The sequence below is a fragment of the Fonsecaea pedrosoi genome (genome assembly GCF_000835455.1).
Source record: "Fonsecaea pedrosoi CBS 271.37 unplaced genomic scaffold supercont1.7, whole genome shotgun sequence".
Taxonomy (NCBI): Eukaryota; Fungi; Ascomycota; class Eurotiomycetes; order Chaetothyriales; family Herpotrichiellaceae; genus Fonsecaea; species Fonsecaea pedrosoi.
Genome location: NW_013550609.1, coordinates 1,047,868 through 1,067,143, shown reverse-complemented (window position 1 = coordinate 1,067,143; position 19,276 = coordinate 1,047,868). Strand labels below are relative to the sequence as shown.

At 53.5% G+C, this 19,276-nt stretch overlaps 6 protein-coding genes across 6 annotated transcripts; 4 read left to right on the top strand and 2 right to left on the bottom strand.

Moving 5' to 3' along the window:
• Positions 1–205: 205 nt before the first annotated feature.
• Positions 206–1,760, top strand: Z517_10448 (uncharacterized protein; the record flags this gene model as incomplete). The annotated part of the gene is made up of 2 exons (XM_013424059.1): positions 206–1,408; positions 1,464–1,760. 2 exons carry the CDS (start codon positions 206–208, stop codon positions 1,758–1,760), a joined length of 1,500 nt encoding a protein of 499 aa, XP_013279513.1.
• A 733-nt stretch (positions 1,761–2,493) lies between these two features.
• Z517_10447 (uncharacterized protein) lies at positions 2,494–4,848 on the bottom strand (the record flags this gene model as incomplete). The annotated part of the gene is made up of 7 exons (XM_013424058.1): positions 2,494–2,763; positions 2,924–2,993; positions 3,124–3,369; positions 3,454–3,841; positions 3,931–4,243; positions 4,323–4,560; positions 4,643–4,848. The coding sequence occupies 7 exons, from the start codon at positions 4,846–4,848 to the stop codon at positions 2,494–2,496; spliced, it is 1,731 nt and encodes a 576-aa protein (XP_013279512.1).
• A 2,270-nt stretch (positions 4,849–7,118) lies between these two features.
• On the top strand, positions 7,119–8,516 carry Z517_10446 (uncharacterized protein; the record flags this gene model as incomplete). Its single annotated transcript, XM_013424057.1, has 1 exon — positions 7,119–8,516. One exon carries the CDS (start codon positions 7,119–7,121, stop codon positions 8,514–8,516), a length of 1,398 nt encoding a protein of 465 aa, XP_013279511.1.
• A 997-nt stretch (positions 8,517–9,513) lies between these two features.
• Positions 9,514–10,401, top strand: Z517_10445 (uncharacterized protein; the record flags this gene model as incomplete). The annotated part of the gene is made up of 1 exon (XM_013424056.1): positions 9,514–10,401. One exon carries the CDS (start codon positions 9,514–9,516, stop codon positions 10,399–10,401), a length of 888 nt encoding a protein of 295 aa, XP_013279510.1.
• Positions 10,402–11,213: 812 nt separating this feature from the next.
• Positions 11,214–13,812, top strand: Z517_10444 (uncharacterized protein; the record flags this gene model as incomplete). The annotated part of the gene is made up of 4 exons (XM_013424055.1): positions 11,214–11,310; positions 11,369–11,993; positions 12,050–12,286; positions 12,357–13,812. The coding sequence occupies 4 exons, from the start codon at positions 11,214–11,216 to the stop codon at positions 13,810–13,812; spliced, it is 2,415 nt and encodes an 804-aa protein (XP_013279509.1).
• Positions 13,813–17,356: 3,544 nt separating this feature from the next.
• On the bottom strand, positions 17,357–18,784 carry Z517_10443 (uncharacterized protein; the record flags this gene model as incomplete). The annotated part of the gene is made up of 1 exon (XM_013424054.1): positions 17,357–18,784. One exon carries the CDS (start codon positions 18,782–18,784, stop codon positions 17,357–17,359), a length of 1,428 nt encoding a protein of 475 aa, XP_013279508.1.
• Between the last annotated feature and the right edge of the window lie 492 nt (positions 18,785–19,276).

The following is a 19,276-nucleotide window of genomic DNA, read 5'->3' as shown; positions in this document are numbered from 1 at the left end:
GGTACTCCAGCTCATGGATCCATTGGCTATTGTGAACTCCTTGATGGAGACGCATTAGTTGGTGGTGCAGTATAAATTCCAAGACCCAAGTGCAACTTATCAACAGTTCCGAACCATTCGACTTCATCATATCTTTGTAACAATGGGAAGCTTTCACGTTGGTTATTGGAGCTCGCTCAAAGGAGTGTGGCTCCAAGTATGCATCATGCTCTCATCTGCCATGGCTTTTCTGCTGTTTGGCTACGACCAGGGAGTTTTTGGGGGTCTGATCGCGACTCCTCAGCTGCTGAACGGGCTCGGAATAGGAGCCACTGATGCCAACCTGCAAGGAACCGTGGTGGCTATCTACGACATCGGTTGTCTGGTCGGCTGTATCGGGACCGCAATCTTCGGCATGAAGGTCGGCCGTCGCGTGCTGGTGATGATCGGATGCTGTCTTCTGATTCTCGGTGCTGGACTTCAAGGCGGAGCAACATCGGTCGCCATGATGATTGCTGGCCGCGTCGTCGGCGGATTCGGCACCGGCATCAACTCTTCCATCATCCCTGTGTGGGTGTCAGAATGTGCTCACGCCTCCCGCCGCGGCGCCCTCGTGTCGGTACAGATCTCGATCGTCATTCTCGGCCTTGTCATCGCCTACTGGTTCGATTACGGGATGGTCAAAAACATGACGGGCGGAATCGTTTGGCGCCTGCCACTCTATTTCCAGATGGTCTTCTGCGTTCTTACGCTGGGAACTATTACGCTGCTCCCCGAATCACCACGTTATCTGTACAGCAAGGGCCATCTTGCGGAAGCAGACTCGGTTATTGCTCGCATCTTCAACGTCCCCATCGATCACCCGACTGTTCTGCAGCATCATCGCGAGGTCATACAAGCTTTGGAGGTTGAACATGAAGTCAAATTCCGCATTTCAGACATCTTGTTCGATCGGTCACCCGTCAACGCAACATGGCGAATCTGGATTTGCATCCTGATCCAGTTCTTTCAGCAGCTTGGGGGTATCTGCTTGATCGCGTACTACGCCTCATTTCTCTTCATCAACAATCTCGGCATGACTCCAAATGAGGCGGGCATCACTTCGGGAGGTTTATCGCTTGTCTTCTGGGGTGGCACGTTGACCGCCATCTGGTCTGTCGAAGTTTTGGGTCGGCGACCTGTCTTGCTCTGGGGAGCCGTAGGCTGCTCCATCTGCATGATCTGCTACACCATCGGGCTTGGAGTGTACAACGATTCGTCCTTGACAGCGTCGGTTGTCTTTATCTTCTTGTTCGAATTCTGCTACGGGTGTTCGTGGTGCGGTTTGCCCTTCCTCTACGCCGCCGAAGTGACACCCCTTCATCTGCGCCATGCCGGCTCAGCACTGTCCGTGGGTATGGAGTGGCTCATGACTTTTGTGGTCGTCAAGGTAAGTCAACCCAGGACCAGCAAATGGAGTGGAAAGCTAACCATGGTCTTCACAGGTTGGCCCAATTGGCATCACGCACGCCGGATGGAAATTCTATCTTCTCTTCTGCATCGGCAACGTCTTGCAGGTCGTCTTCATCTACCTCTTCGTCAAGGAGACCAAGGGCCTCACTCTGGAAGAAATCGACTACCTCTACGCCAAACCGTCGCATCGCGCCGAGCTTGAAGAGAAGTTGGCCCACCACAGGCACGTCGTCAAAGTGGATGACGCGGAGGCCGTGGTCATGACAGCTCAAGGAGACGAGAAAAAGAATGCTGAACCCTCACACACTCAGCATGAGTATTCACCCTAAGTCAGGCAGGCATTTTCTCACCCTTGCCACAAATGCGGTGGATTGTTGGAAGAATGAAGATGGTCACCGCTTTTCGAGATGGAAGATTGGGCGGTATCATCAGGCCACAAAACCTGGGCATCACGCCCCCCCCGTTACTGTTTAGAGGAGTGTACGTATGTAAACCAGGAATCCAGGAACCAGATACAGTATACAATATACAGGCAACTGTCATTCCCCCAACCCTCTTTTTTCCCTGTTTCTGCTCTTGCTTCTCGATGTAACCAGTACATTACGAAGTAGGACTTTTTGCTCTACCAACAGTTCCAGCACCACTCCATTAAACCATTCGCCCTGAGACAGTGCGAGTATCTCAGGAGCATTACGACGCACCGATAACAGACGAATTAGTGGCGTAGGAATACCTCACGATGGTCTGACAGGGTCAATTGGGCGGCGGAATACGAGTAGGCAATTGCAAATGCCTCGAACACAGGATTCCGTCTTTGAGGTCTGGGACAAGGACCGGTGTGACTATAACTTCGTGATATCGCTGGACCGTCAAACATCTCGGGACTTGGGTAGGTATACTCGTAGAAACGGTATGTGGTTATTTATTGTTTCCGCATATAAGAACTACAAAGTCGGTTCCTTGGTCAAAGAAGGGGCCCATCTGTATACAAGTAAAATCAAGTAAATTCTCGACGCGCTCTCCGACCACCAGCCTGCAGAGCAAGTCGACTGCAACAACCTGCTAGTTATCCCATTCATGCACCCCCTCCACAATCGGCGGCGGAACGTCATTGTCGACCAGGTACTCTGTCGTGTCCTCCCCGCTGACCTGCGCCACGGTCGTCCCGTTACCCAGCCACGCCATGGTGTTGGAGCCCAGGGCGTCGAGGTATTCGTATGTAAAGTCTTCGTAGCGCGGGTTTTCCAGCGCCTTTTGCGTGTGGATCGACGCGCCGGGCCAGAGGGCCGTGACGCGCCCGTTTTGCTTGTTGCGCTTGAACCACGATTTGCACTGGCGGATTTTTGTTAGTGTCTTCAGGCTGGATGGTAGGACGGTATGACATCAGGTGAGAAGCGGCGACGAGGAAGGGAAGGAAAGGGAGGGAAAGAAACGGAAGAGATCAGAGGTATACGATATCGAACAACAAAATAAGAGTTCTTCTGGAACGTACCGTTTCGGTAAAAACTGTCTTGGAAAAGTACTCGTCGACATGTTTGACAAAGTCGCTGGTGGCTTTTTCACTATAGATCACAAGCAAACAAGGTCAGTCATGATGTACTTGTTTTAGGTCCCAACGCATGGTTACAATGAGTCAAGACCCAACAAAAAAAAAGAGGGAAAGGGAATTGAGGGAGCCTTTTCGCAACGTACGTAACGACCATAGATTTGATGTACTCTCGCTGGATCTTCTGCACCAGTTTGACGAGGTAGAGCGTCACCGACTCGAGAAAGGGGATTGCCGACCCGGACCCAGCGCCGCCATTCGGGCCAAAGAAGATGAAAAAGTTTGGCATCTTCGGCACACAGATCGAGAGATAGGCCTGAGGGTCGGGATTCCACATATCGGCGAGGGTCTTGCCGTCGAGTCCGATGATGGGTGGTTCATTTTCCATGGATCTGCGCACCCGGTTAGTCGGTCAGAGGAAGAAGATGAGGGCAACAACAACAACAACAACAACAACAACAACAACAACGACATACGTATCGTAGCCTGTGGCGCAGATGATCACGTCCACCTCGCGCACCTTGCCATCGTTGGCCTTGATACCATTCTCCACCACCGTATCGATGCCACAGCCGATGAATTCGACGTTGTCCTCGACCAGCGCCTCTAAGAAGCCCGGACCGGGAGTGAGCCGGCGGCAAAAGGGCGAAAAGTCCGGCCGCAGGCTCTCGTATATGTGTGGCTTCTTGGAGAGCTTCTGCTTCATCGACTCGTCGTTGAGCGCGAAGAAGGCCTTTTGCTCCTCGGTGCCCTTGAACAGGATCTCGGGTTTGGCGTTCATGATCCGTTCGATTTCCCGCCGGTATCTGATGTACTCTTCGGGATTCTCGCGGTACGTCCTGAGCTCGTCCTCTGAATATTTATCTGGAGATTCAAATTAGTGTTTTATCTCGGGTAGTCTTGTGCTACCAGATCTTCTGGCCCTCAAAAGAGGGAGAGAGGGAGAGGCTTACAGTTATCCGTCACTCCCCGGTTGGATTTGTCGGATCCGTAACCAACTGGCGACACCCATGTCTTGCCCTTCATATAATGGTCAATCCGAGCCGCCGTGGGCTGGAGCTGAGGCACAATCTGGATTCCCGACGAGCCACCCCCAATGACAGCTATCCTTTTCCCCTTGGGGTCCAGCGGAGTCTCCCAGCTCTTTCGATCCGCCGAGTGTAGGAGAGTCCCTTTGAAATCGCGAAGGCCTGGAATGTCTGGCCACTCCCACCGATTGAGAATTCCGGTAGCTCTGATCAAAATGTCTGCCCGGTCGGTGAATTTCTGCGGGTTTCTTTTGTCAGCCACATGTGAACGTTATGTCGTATGTATTTCTGGGCCAAAAAAAAAGGTTGTTACATACTCTTCCACTCTCGAGATCTTCAATCTCCACCTCCCACTTTCCATCCGCCGCCTGCCACCGGGCTCCAAGGAAAAGATGTCGGAGTTTGACGTATCGCTCGACATCGTATCGACGAGCTACATTCTTCAGGTAGCGATGGATCTCAGGGCCCGCGGCGTAGAAGGAACTCCAGTTGAGGTTGTTTGCAAACGTGAATTGGTAACTGTGGGCAGGAATGTCACAGGCCACACCAGGGTATCTACAACAAGCATGTCTGTTAGGACCTCATAGCGTGGAAAAGCGTATATAGATAGCACTAAGGACTTAGGGGCTGACTATACCGATTCTCGTGCCACGTTCCTCCAATGTCGTCGGATTTGTCGTAGATGACAAGGTCTAGATTCTTGATCTTCTGAGGAAATCGGATGGCTGTGAGCATGCCAGAGATGCCCGCTCCTATACAAATCACCTTGATCGGGCGATCATCATCGATGGACTTTTGGCTGGGTGCCGACCAGTCGGTCTGCATTTCGTTGGCGGCAATCATAGTGTTTGGCAGAGAGTCTGGCACTGGCAATATTCGTGAGTTGGCTCAGATATGTGTTTGGTGATAAAGACTTGACAACCAAAAAAAGCATTTGACAGCTCCTAACAAGCATATCTTCAACCATCCATATCAACCCTCACCATTCTCCGTTCCTCGGGTTATACGGACCCACATTTCCAGATCGGGAATTCCGCTTTCGTGTCGGATTTGAGGGGGTGAACTTGTCCAGGTTGACAATCCGAGGTACAGACAGGCCTCGAACTAGTCATATTTCCTTAGGTGTTGGGTTCTTTGTAAACATTTCCGTCACAAATCCTTTTTGTTGTTGGTGTGCTGGGCCAGTGTTGTCTTCACAAGTCTCCTGTCCATTCTCCGAGAGGGACGGCGGAACCAAGTCAGGGCAACGACGAGCTGAAAGCATCTCAACGGAGATGTGGTATCCTTCGAAAGTGCCCAAATAGACAAGTTTCGCTGTTTGGGATGTAATGTGTCGATCAACACAGCATTTCAAGTGAGCGTTGAAGCAGAGAAAGACCCCTTGTCCAAAACTACGTCCTTGAGCTGTCCTAGAAAGACCATCTCTATGCCAGACGTGTGGAAGCATTGGAAATGAGCCAAGATATGTCCAGGTTTCCAGCAATTAAGAAAGCTACCGAGTAGAAGAGGGCGATCCAACTGTTCGTAAGTGCAAGGGTAAAGCGGCGGGTGATGAGTTGGCAAAAAAGCCACCAGCAAACCTGAGTGACCAGGACTCTCTTGTGCGATTCTGTGCTCGACAGTCAACCAGTTGTCTTCATCTCTCTGGTAGTCGTGGCATCTACTTGTGTTGGTCACGAATGTGGTGGTCGTGGACTCGTGGTGCTGACAAATTGGCTCTCTGCCTGCCTCTTTCCCTTTTGGGATGTATATCGCGTGTCCCTTTGAGGAGCCACAGCCTGAGATTCCGATCTTCACCGCCATCACCATTTGGTCAACAACATGAAAAAGTGGATTTTGATCAAGGAACGAGAAAAAGAAATGAAATGAAAACCTTCTCCGCCTCTTCGTTAACTCTGCTCTCCGTACTCGTACTGTTCAAGTCGTCGCTTGCATGCAGCTAGTGCGGCCACTAATCGGCAGTTCCCAGAAATTCGCTGGCAGACCCTGAGCGCTGTTGTAGCAGCCCCCTAACAGAGGTTCCTCGGGGCTTTGGTGCCCGAGACGGTGGCTTTAGCGGCGCCCGGAATGGAGAACTGCGGGCACTCTGTTCACTGTACTATGCTGGACCCTGACTCCCAGTGGAACCCCATCGGGGTCTTCCCGTTGGTCCATTGAGGCCTTGACCCTGAAGCCCTGCCGTTGACCTCCTGTTTGTTCCCCCGTTGGCCCTTTTCGGGGCAGATGGAGCCAGGTTGTACCCTTGCAGATCACAGCCGCCATCTGAACTTAGCACGCCTAGCTACTTGTAGTCTGTCCCATCACCGCCCATCCCATTACGCCCAAGCTCCAAAATTTCTCTCACCCTCCCCCCTGCTAATGGTGGATGACACCTAGGTAGATGGCAGATCCAAAGTGACCCAGTCATCCAGTTTGTGCCCAGTCCCTTTCTCCCGTTCTCCCCCTCTTCTCCCCCAAAAAAGCCACCGCACACACACACACACACAATCCACTCCATCTCGGCTTCAGGCACGGACCAACGTCATCCATAAAAAAAAAAGAGGCGAGACGAAGAGGATGCCACGAGGCGTTTTGTTTATCGCTTTCAATCCACTCTTTTTCCAGCAGACACCTGTACATGGTACACAGGTCTCCTATCTAATTCCCCATTGAAGTTCCTACGAGGTACATACGCGTGCACCATTCGAGACTGCGACAAACTGCCTCCGCCTCGAAGTCATTCTGCCTGCGAGATTCAACACCTGTCGCTACTGCCCACAATTCTCAACCTCACACTCGCTGGGCTCCAACTCACTTCGCACACTCTCTCATCTTCTCCCACTTGAACTCCCTTTCTACGACTCCATGTACTTGTCGTCAACATCCCCATCATCGATATTGCCACGTCCGCATCCGCAATCTTGTTTATAATTTTGACTGCATTTGCCTGTCATCTTGTTTCCAGGCCTCGGCACTTGTCCATCTCAGACGTCATCCTCATAGCTTTTTGTTATTCTTCACCCACGACGCCAACTCTACATACACTCATTTGGGTGACACATCGACGGTGCTCGGACGACGATAGCTAGCTTGAAACATCATACTCCTCAGTCAGGAATCGTCCCTGCCCACAGATGGCTCCCCGATCTCCCACCCAAGCCTTCGATCCTACCCCAGCGCTCGAACATGACCCAGAAAACTTTTCTCCTCTCAACCAACCCCGTACAATGAGCTCGTCCCTTGAATTCAGGGCGGTGCGCTTCTCAGATCCTCCCACAATGCCAGCCAAAGGCCGTCATTCGATAGCCGGCACAAATGTGCCACTACTCCCCCCGATATCTTCTGCGAGTCAACTGCCGAAGCATGGTTTTCAAATGACCAATCCCACCCCTGAAGTGGACATCACGGCCTATATGGAGCAATGCCGGTTGTGGAATACGCAGCTCAGACAATCTCACGAAAGCGAGCGAAAAGCCTGGGATATTGAACGGACCGCGCTCAAAGCACGGATAGCCGAATTGGAGCGAAAACTCAACAAGAACAGAGACCCCAAGAGGAGATCAAGCAATGACTCGTCGGCGACAAGTCTCCGCTCGTTCAAAACGGACTTTCAACCTTTTGGTATCAATGGCAAACACCGCTCTCGCATCTCTCCCGAACCCACCATTGCAGAACCACCAGTCTGGCGAGGTCCCGAATCCACTCCTCCGGTAACCAGGGTGTTTGCCAGCGAGGATGAAGTGTCCCATCTCCCAAGCATTTCCGAGGATGAAGCCCTGCCTCCCTTGTCCAAGGAGGTCTCGCCCACCTCTGGCGGCCAAGAGAATATCCCCATACCGATCGAACAGGTCGACAAAACCCTGGACGGCATTACCCTCAAGTCGGCGGCCTTGACCTCGTCGTTCGACAAGGAGATCACCAGTCCGCAGTTTGCTAGTCCCGCGCTGTCCCCTGTACCACAACCTACCAAAGAGGACTCTCTCAGGCTGGACGTCAACTCTCTCATCTCGCCGCTGGATGAAAAGTTGAAGCGACATGCCGGACACACACCCATGGCTTTTGATGGCACCCTTTCCTCGGACGCTGCGAGCAGTGTGTTGACTCCAAAGCAAGAAGAACCGCTTGCTCCCGCCCCCACCACGCGTCCACCTCTGCGCCCTTCGGAGAATTCTGACTCTTACTTTTCGTTCACTTCCGCCCCCAACGACAAGGAAAAGGAGAATCAGATTATAGAAGAGCTGCCGGAGCTGGAGCCGGTTTATGAGACACATGATGATCCTTCTCTACGAGGACCACTCATGCTGGACCCCAACGCTAAGACGGTGGAATCGGCTGCATTCTTGAATATTCTCGATGGTAGACTCATTGAGGAGAAACATCACCAGGACAAGGCCGAGTCCAGTCTGTCAAGCGGCAACGACGAGCACACCGTAAGCGAGCAACCAAGAGAATCTTCTGCTAATGACGATGACATGCCAAGGTTAAGAATGAGAAATAGCGTCAACTTTGGTAGTGCATGGGGTCGCATGTAGTCTTCTCCTAAGAGGCTGAGAGCCAACGATTCTGTGTTCTTTAGCGATCATTGGGCGGGGGTTACATTCGCCCTCTTTGCAATGTGTTGGCAAGCATGGCGGGGCGCGTTGGATGGCTGGATACTTCAGATTGATGCGAGAGACACTGGAAAGTTTGAATTAGAGGGCCGAACAGCACATCTTCTGTGTCAAAAGAAAGAAGCTAATGCTCCCAGACTCTGCTGGGGTGGTGGAGGGTCAATCCAGGTCCATTGAAAGACACTGCGAACCCGTTGAAGGTTGGGAGGGGGTTGAAGAGATGGCATTAATCTCTGATTTGTCTCGGCATGTATACCCTCATGTGGATAGATACATGGCAAAATCGTACTCATTGCGAGTCTTAGTCGACATTCCCTTAGCCAACAAGTTTGTGGTTGTGCGTGGGACGTTTGCGGATGCAGTAGATGTGGTTTGGTCCAGTCAATATTTTCTTAGTCACCGACTCTGCTCCCTAGACACTCTCAGCGGAATTGGCTGGGTGGCCATGTTGGTTCAACCGAGGACCAAGACGATCCTGCCCCATGGGGATATCCGGACTGGAGGGAGGCGAGTAATAACTCTGGACGCCTGTGGACTGACCACAATCGAGCTGGGAGATGCGGGGGGGGGAGGAGGAGGCGGAGGGGGAGAGGGAGACAACATGATTGATGCTCACTAAGGGGGTTTTGGCGGTCCTGGTTTTGGATGCAATGCTCGAGGGCAATACATAAATGGGCCGTTTTGCTCCAGGCTCCTTTTTGGAATCTGCACACCTGAATATAACCATACCTCGACCGGAAAGGACGGACGAGAGGCGACAACAAGCCGTACAAACTCACTGATTGACTTGCTGAGTGACATACTGAGTGACTGACTGCATCACGTTGTAACGGTGTAGATAGTCGTCTTTGCGTTTGTCGGGCGGGAGATCGAGAGAGGCCACCAGAGGCTAGCTATATACGAGGAAACAACAGACAAGATGGGTTCTCTGGGCACCACGACAAACTCATCCGACAATCAGTTTGCCTCGCATACACCCGAGTCGACCGTCGCAGCCGCGCAACAACACCTCCAGGACCATGGCTGGGCCGTGATCCCCGACGTGCTCACGCCCGAAGAAAACTCGCGCGTGCTGTCGCAGCTGTGGGCGGCGGCCGACAAGTTCCGCAAGCTGGGCGACGACACGTACATGCCGATGCTGGACCCGAATGCGGCCAACATCCGCGTCTTCTACCTCATGGCACTCGACAAGATCTTCCGCGACCTGGTCCAGCATCCCGTCGCGGTGGAGATGGTCGAGAAGGTGCTGGGCGACAACTGGCTGATCAGCAACTTCACGGCCAACATTGCGCGGCCCGGGTCCAAGAGCATGGCCCTGCACAGCGACCAGTCCCTGGTGATGCCCGAGCCGTGGACGTCGACGTGGGCCCTGAACGTCATTTGGTGTCTGGAAGACGTCTACCTCGAGAACGGCGCCACGCTCTTCATCCCCGGCAGCGACAAGTGGACCACCCGCGAGGACATTCCCTCGAACGCGCGCTCGCTGCTGAAGCCATTTGAGGCCAAGGCCGGCAGCATCGTGCTCATGAACGGCCGCGTCTGGCACACTTCGGGGGCCAACGTGACCAAGGACAAGGACCGAGCGTTGCTTTTCGGATACTACACCGTGCCGTTCTTGCGGCAGCAGGTCAATTGGGCGGCCAAGATGCCCGAGGACGTCAAGAAGGAACTGTCGCCCGAGTTGACCGAAAGGTTGGGCATGAATGTGCACGCCAACATGGCCCAAGTCAGTCTGTTGAAGTATCTGGACGAGGTGTTTCCGCCGGAAGAACAAAAGGAGGGTGGTGCTGAGAAGTTGAGTTATTGACAACAATTCGGGAGGGGCTTTGGTCTGATTCTTCCTGAAGGATATTCTTGTTGAAATGCATCTTGATCACGAATCTATTTCAATGCAAGGCAATTCTGCCGGCAGCATTTTGTCTCATGCTGTTGCCCATACCATCTGACGACCTCCCCCCCGTTGTCACACCTGATGTTCTTGGATACGATGTAGGGGTAGTAGGCGGTGGAGTGTAAGCGGTGTGTGTGTCTCAATCTCGCTCTCGCTCGTATTCGCGCTCCATGCTCAATCAGGCTCGAGGAAGAACTGCGGCTCATCGCTAGTTGGTCAAATTTCCATCAATGCGCAGGTGCTGCGCTGCTGATTCAGCCAGGGTTCCCAGGGTCAAGCTTTCGTAGAGCCCAATCAAGCAATGGAACTCAGGCACTGGAATCGTTTCGTCTGGTTAGCTTCGCATCGTTCGGGATGGTTATTGGGGGGAAACAGAAATGCCCTGGACCGCAGATGGAGACCGACCAGCCAAGGCCTGACGCAATGGGGATCGCTGGCTAAATCATGGGCAATCATGGGCGCTGGTGCAGATCACAACAGGCCATCATAGCCAGAGTGCCACCTCCCCGGGCCTGCGCTGCCCCTCCGACTCCCGCTTCTTATCGCCTCCTGCTCTTTGATGTGGACTTACAGGGGATCCTCGAAACAATTTCCTTTACGAGGATGGAGCAGCGAACAATGGTCGTCTCTCGGCTTGCAACAGCCTTCTCATGACAGGAGACGCACGCGGCGGCTCGACAATATCCAGCCTCTTCAGCAAGTCTAAAGTTGAATGAGCCAGTGAGAAGATGTCGTCCGACGTGAAGAAGCAACCCCCAGCGCCCGATGCAGCGGCGAATCTTGAGGAGCAACGAGATGGAGTCACCACGCAAACCAAAGTAGGAGGTTAGTTGTTCTGCCGGCCCATTCTTTCGCAGCAACATGACTTGACGGCGACTTACAGACGACGGTCGAGTCAACATCACCATCCAAGAGATCAACGAACTCCTCGCCCAGCAGATCGAGCAACTGCAGCTGTCCCGAATCCAAGAGGGACTCGCCGCACCTCCCCAGACCGCCCATAGTCTTTTAGAGGCGAGTCACCGACCCTCGAGAATCCCTCCACCGCTCAATGTCGTCGTTCAAGTCGTGGGGTCGCGCGGCGACGTCCAGCCGTTTGTCGCATTGGGGCTGGTCTTGAAGAAGCAGTACGGCCACCGCGTCCGCCTCGCGACCCACGGGACATTCAAGAAATTCGTCGAGGAGAACGGGCTGGAATTCTTCGATATTGGTGGAGACCCCGCAGAACTCATGGCCTTTATGGTCAAGAACCCCGGCCTAATCCCGGGGATGAAATCCATCAAGGAGGGTGACGTGGGCAAGCGACGCAGAGGCATGGCTGAGATCCTGCAAGGGTGTTGGAGGTCATGCGCCGACTTTGACGAGGTGAACGCAGACGAAGAGACCGTCTCGGCGGCAGCGCCCAAGAAGCAACCGTTCGTCGCGCACGCCATCATTGCCAACCCGCCCAGTTTTGCACATATCCACTGCGCTGAGAAGTTGGGCATTCCGTTGCATTTGATGTTCACGTAAGTCAAGACGCGTCCGCGGCGCGGCCTAATTGCTGAAGGACGTTCGACGATAGGATGCCCTGGTCGCCGACTCGAGAGTTTCCGCAGCCCATCGCAAACATCAAATCGTCAAAGGCTAGCGGAAGCATGACCAACGAAATGAGCTATACCCTCGTCGACATGATGACCTGGGAAGGTCTGGGGGACATCACGAACAACTTCAGAACAGAGACTCTGGGTTTGCGTATGCTTTCTCAGGCGGCTGCAACGGACATGCTTCATCGTTTACGCATACCTTATACCTATTGCTGGTGAGTCTGTCAAACCTTTTGAGCGTCCAGGAAACCAGAAAGAGCCCTCGATTGACAAGGCGGTAACCAGGTCTCCAGCACTGATTCCAAAGCCCAAAGACTGGGGCCCTCACATCACCATCGCAGGCTTCTACTTCCTCTCGTTGGCGTCGAATTACCAACCAGACCCAACCCTCGCCGAATTCCTCGCAGCAGGACCACCGCCTGTTTACATCGGCTTCGGTTCCATCGTTGTAGACGATCCCAACGCCATGACGAAACTCATCTTCGACGCGGTCAAGAAGACAGGCCAACGTGCTTTGGTCTCCAAAGGATGGGGTGGGCTAGGGGGAGACGACATGGGCAAACCTGATAACGTGTATATGCTGGGCAATGTACCACATGATTGGCTATTCCAACACGTATCTTGTGTGGTACATCACGGCGGCGCTGGCACGACCGCCGCTGGAATTGCCTTGGGCCGTCCAACGGTCATCGTCCCCTTCTTTGGCGACCAGCCATTCTGGGGAGCCATGGTTGCCAGGGCCGGTGCGGGACCGATGCCAGTCCCATACAAGGAGCTGACAGCCGACCGACTTGCGGACGCCATCCTAGAGGCGCTAAAGCCCGAGACCTTGGAGCGGGCACGCGAATTAGGTGAGCGCATCAAAGAAGAAAAGGGCACTGAAGTCGGCGCGGCGAGTTTCCACGCACAAATGGACCTTGACCGGCTCCGCTGTATGCTGGCGCCCTCACGACCAGCGGTGTGGTCAGTCCGGACCAAAGGATCCAACACAGAAGATCTCCGATTGAGCGCTTTCGCGGCTACAGTTTTGGGCAACGAAGGCTTGTTGGACGTGAACCAGCTTACAATCTACCGCCCCTGCGAATATCCCGTCGAATTTGGGTCTATCAGTTCTCATGTCGTCGGGCCCAATCCGATGCTGAGCACCGTGGGATCCATCACTTCTAGAATTGTGCATGCCCCCATCAATATCGCAAAGGCGTGGGCAGGAGTCGTCTACGAACCGTACAAGGGCGCCAAATCCCACGGCTGGAAAGGGTTTGGCAAAGGCTTGGGGAGGGGTATTGGGAATTTGCTGTTTTCCCCCAGAGGACTGGTGGTTGGCCACGCCACATTCGGAGTCAGAGTGTTGTACGAAGTGATCAAGAAGAAATTGAACGGGGATCCCACATTGAGTTACATCCTTGCCACGAGGTATGTCGAAGGGTTTGAGGCGGTGGGCAAGGCAACCGAGGAGGAGAAGGTGGAGGTGATCAGGAAGTGGAACGAGATGAAGCCTGAGCTGAAGATGGTCGACACGCGGTCAAGCGTCGTCAGTGGGTCATCCGACAAGGGGGAGAGCGATTCAATTCTGTCCAAATTCACGAGCAATTCCAGCTCCAAGAGTGCAAAACTGGGCAGGCGAGGGAAGAAAGACCAGAACATCCTGACACAAACTCCCAGCGAGGCCAGCAGCTCGCGGCATTCGAACCCCACCACGTCCACACAAGGAGATGGGAATGAGACACAGGCAAGTGGTTAACCGGCCGGGCTATGAGGTGGCGTTTTGGAAGAGATGGGCACATGTGTGGAAGAAGAATATGTGATTGGCTTTTGGGGCAAAGCTGCTGCGTTCAGCGTAATGAATGACGATTCCTGTGCTACAGATCCAGCCTTTCCGGGTCCAATATCGCTGCTCGAGAGGCTGAAGTGAGCTGAAAAATGTTTGCTGATTTCGACGTCGACCACGGATGGCCGCACCTGGAGGAGTCGATCAAACAAATCCAGGTTGCAACGTCGACTACGCTTCACCGCCCTTCGACCATCAAGCACAACTGTTGCCTGCCCAGGGGTCTGTGATTTTCATATACATTGGAGAAATCTCAATTTCTGGAAGTGGCCGGTGGTCGTCCTTTATCTCTCAGCCTTGCTACATGACACAGTTTGATATCCCTACTCTAGCTCATGATGGAGCTGGAGGCTAAACATTTCTTTGATGTCCTCATGCCTCATGACAACAGCAAGCTTCACGTGGATGTTTTCGGTCTCGAGCGTCAACAATCAGCCTGGTTTCTTCGTGAAGGTGAGTGACCTTCCTATTTCCCCACCTGTGACAGAAGCTGATTCACATTTGCAGCAAATTGAGCCATGGCAGGTCTATCATCATCTGGAGGGATGGATTTCCCAGCACCTCAACTTTGAGCCTCAGGGTCGTTGCAAGAGACGGCTTCTTTGGGTTTCGTGCCGCATAGACCCCCACGCCCGTTGAGACTATTGTCTCGAGACAAGTTTCCTAACTTCTGTTGTTCCGCGACCCCTGGATCTTCAGACTGCCGCTCGAGCACAAGTCACAGGCCGGATCACTGTTGGGCAGCTATACAGCCAACAACGATGACGATTTTGTCCTAGACACGCGCCAGACCAACGCCCCTTTATATATATACACACAGAATTTCTTTTGCTGTGGTGCTATGCCGACTCGTTCTCACCGCGCTGGAGGACCGCGTCGGCTTGATCGATCAAGTTTCGCCTGCACAGCTTTCAAAAGCACTTGTACGGATCCGCCGGGCACTGTGGAACACCGCAATCGAGCCATTTAATTCGCAAACTACTTCTCCCTCGGTCGAGTCTCAATATGCCTAGGACCTCATTGGGCTCTGTCCTGGCCTTGTGAACAGTGTCGGCGCTCCTTATCGTCCCCAGATTTATGACTGATTGGCTTCTCTACCTGGCCGTGACTTACTTATGCTCTATGGCCACGAGACAGAAAGATTTCACTGCCGCTTTCACTGCCGCAGAGAAATCTTTCTGTCTCGTGGCCATAGAGCGTAAGTAAGTCACGTCCCGCGTGGTGTTTGCGAGGTGACAGGTCACAAGGTCTGGGTCGTGGTCGACCTCTGGAATCTGGAGCAGAGCCAACACTGGGGGAGCGCATCAAACTAAGCTGCGGGATTGGCTCCCGCCGAAATACGAGGTATCTCTCCGCCGTCAATGCGCAACCGCTGCAGCTTCTTGAAGGGTTGTTGTTGTGGATCGAAACCTGTGGAGCATCTTGTCGCTTTCACTCCAGCACCTGTTTGTCTACTCGCAAGACCAGCCGCAGTCGATTTGATCTCGAAGGAGCAGTGAGCTGGAGAACGTGACGACCTGACCAGCCATGGGTGAGCTTACGCGAACAGTGTCTGGCGTCTTCGTTGATGCAACACGGTATCTGAAAAGCAAGGAACCCCAGCACATTACACCAACATTTTGAGCGTCTACCCCTCCCTCACAGAGAAGTGACAGACACAGGGACGGAGCGAAAATCCACACGTCCTGACCGTCTCTGCGATCATCAGAGCCTTGGTCACTTGCACAAGAGCTCACCCGCGGTTCGCTTCTCCTGAGACCAAACTGCTCCACACCAAACCTCGAGATCAAAGGGCCAGGAGTTAAGCGTGAACCCAACAGCCTACCGCTCACACTGTTATGTAGTGTCGATTTCGGGACTGATTGTCTCGCGCCAGACCCAAAATCCACATCCACAAACGATGGTTTAAAGAAAGAATGTCCTGTTTTCACTACGGACCCGCGAGACCTGCTGGCAACGGGGGTTTCCAAAAGCAGGTCTAGGACTTGTCACGCAGATTGGGAAGAGAGTCAGTATGCTGGGAAGTGGCTCAAGGAAGAAGCTTCCGGGGGGGATCACACTATGGACATTTGGGCATCTGGTATTAAGGTCAGCAGGGCTGGCATCAACGACGGTGGGCAGACGACTGTCTATGTCACGGTTTGTCTGTATCTTGGGCCGATGCCAGAAAAGGTTTACAAAAGCACTGTCTGAGCAAACGTTTACTGGTGTTTCGTTGGCTTTGCGCGTCCTTCCTGGTCTGGATTCTGTCTTTCTGACTCGCGGGTATTGGAATGCATGCGGTGACTCTGGCTGCTGTCACCATCAAGTCATGTGGTGTTCGGTGTTCGGTGTGCGGTGTTTAGAAAGCTGCGGCTTCCAACGACGTGCTCCAATACGTCAGGAACCCGGACAACAAAAGGTCAATTCTTTGGGCGGACCTCCTGCTTCGGCGGAGGCTCTCTCTTTCTGCGCGCCGACGACACCACCAGCATCAGCAGTCCCAGAGGCTGAAGGATGTGGGCAGAGGGATTTCGAACCTCAGCCTGATGTTCCGTCTACACTCCCAGAGGATGGAGATGTCGAGATGTCAGCCGATTGTGGCCGTGTTCAACCGAGGACAGAACCTCCGCAGGTCTCTACATCGCCACTCGAGAGGTCTCCAACACCTCCCGCAACTGGACCTGCCTTGCCGTTGTTGGATAGCTACCCGACACCTCCCGCAACCTCAATCGTCCAGGACAACAACCACCTGATATATCTGTACGCGGCATCATTGTTGACGTTGGATGCCTTGTCGCGACGCGTACGGAGACACACCTACCTCCTGACGGAAAGACATCAATTGGAAGGACATGGATCACATCGATCATCCAGGACAACAACATCAACATGATGGATCTGTACTTGGTATAGTTATTTCATGGACATGGGCATGGTCTGAGGGAGAAGAGAGAAAGGGGGGCAAGAACCATGTCAACGGCAATCCAGAATCTACAATCTATTAATACTTCTTTCTTTTCTTTCTGGGCATCTCTTTTCTTTTTCGGGGGCGTCTTTGTCTTTGTCTTGTCCTCCAAAGTTGTTGATCTTGTATCACTCGTGCTCTCTCTCTTTCATCGCCCGTACTGTTCTCTCAGGCACTCATCACAGGGACATACACATGGACGCTGTCAATCGGGAGTGATGGTTTTTTGTTTTTTTTCATTTCATTATGGATATCTAGATCGAGGTTGTATCCTTTTCCTTATCCTTTATCCTGTTCGACATACGCGGACACGCCGAACGAAAACGTAAAATCTATTTTCATTCCACATGCATGGATCATTTCAATTCGTTAGGTAAAGTCATGTCCGAAGGGGCGTAGGAAGAGAAAAAAAACGGAAACGAAAAAAAAAAGAGGGCACTGCACTGATTGCTTGCTTGCTTGCTAGCTGGCTGCCCTGTTTTTATGGTTCATGTTTTTTTTTTTTTTTTGTCACTGTCTCTCGGCCCATGCCACCCACCGTCTGACGACCTCGTCCACACCTCTCAGGCCTTGGCGCGTGGCCTCGATCTCGAACCACTCCTTGTGCTCGCGGCCGCATTGCTCGCATCCGCTCTTGACGGCCCTCTTCTCCGCGAGTTCCAGGTGGATGAGCCGTTCGACCTTGTGGACGTGCGAGACTTTGGCGCTGCGGGTCTCGGGAGACGCGCTGGCGGGTGTAGGATGAGGTGGACGACGACCAGGAGGAGTATGCGCGCTGTTCTTGTTGTTGTTGTGCGGATAGTATCGAATCAATGTGATGTTCTGCCCGCACTGCTTCGTCCACTGGGTCATGCGTCGGTGGACGTTGGCGGCGCGGCCAATCTTGAGCGTGATGGTCCGTTTGGCATGCACTTGGTTGGGGGGACGGCGGACCGACGCGTAGCGGGCAAGCGCCTGGGTAGTTCTCTGCGAGCTGCTGCGGCCGTGTAGACCCGTGTTGTCGTCGAGGTCGTCGTCGTCGTCATCTAACAGGGACGAAGCCGTCTCGTCGTCGGGTTTGGACACTTCGGATTCAGGCGTCAGCCAGAATATGTAGATGTATCCAGCCTCGTCCGCGGCCGAGATCGGGCGGGACAGCTCCGCGAGTAATTGCGAGGTGGTCTGGGGTGAGAGACTGGACGGGATGAGCGACAGGAGTGTCTGAGTCTGAGAGGGCGCGGGACTCGGTTTCGGTCGTGTCGCCTCCACGGGAGACGATTGTTGCATTTCGGGTCGTGCAGACGATGGCCGGCTCGTGTCGGTGTGAGGTCGAGGTCGAGGACGAGGACGCCTCTCCTCCCAATCTTCTTCTCTTCGAACCCTCGCAGGAGGCAGATCATCGTCGTGATCGGCTTGAATGCAGCAAGCCCAAGAGAGCTTCACGTTCGACTGCGCAGGTGGTGGTGGAGGCCGTCGTCGTTTTGGTCGTCTTCTGTCGTGGACCACCCCCTCCGGCACGGTCATCAACGGACTCTCCATCTGGTTCCAACCCGTCGGTAACGTGTCCCGACGCCTGACAGTCTCCGGCTCCCGTCGTCGATGGTGTCTCCGGGCCACATCCTCGTCCAGCTCGAGTATGCCCACCTGCTCAATCAGTGTTTCGATGCTCGACCTCTCTTTCAACGGGTGTAGACTTGTCCGCCCGGCCTGGGCTGCCAACTGCTCGGCCTGGTCCTTGTGCTGCCAGCAGTAGAAAGCCGCGGCATGCTGCTCCTCCAACACGGCGAGGACCCCGTTGCCCCGACTCGGCGACGGCGTGGGCGAGTTCTTGGGAGAAGAGGCCGCGAGAGGTCTGCGACAGGGTCTTCCGGTGGCGGTGATGCCTCTACACGTCGTCGCTGGGTTTCTCGAGTCTGATCGCGGGAGAAGGGATTCGGGTGTCCTCCCGCTGAAGGACATGGCTTTTCTTTTGACGGATTAGTATTGGAGTGCCAGCGAACGAATAAGAATGACTTGGGAAAGGAAATGTGTGTGTGTGTATGTGTGTAGACTCGCAGTCAGTTTGTCAAGCAGCACTTTTGAATGATTGACACGTTTTTTTTTTACCTTGGTCACTGGCATCAAGTGACAAGTTGAAGATGCAATTGCGCAGCCCCTGTAGTGTGGTCGCGTCAGGCGAAAGGTACTGCGTAAACAAGTTCACAGCTGAAGATCGAGGACTTCAGGGAGTGGATTGGATGTTGGTCCAGGCATCAAGTGGCTGGTTTCGGTGGCTGGGGAAATCCGTAATGGAGGGCAGTGCACACATTCCAGCCTCGTTCCTTTGACACCAATAACAAGACTCAGCCGCCTCACTGGAGCAGACGAGCCAGAATGGCTGGTGCTCCGATACACGAGATCAAGTGTTACGACAATGGCAGATTTGTACTCCAGTATATCTACCAAAAGGCT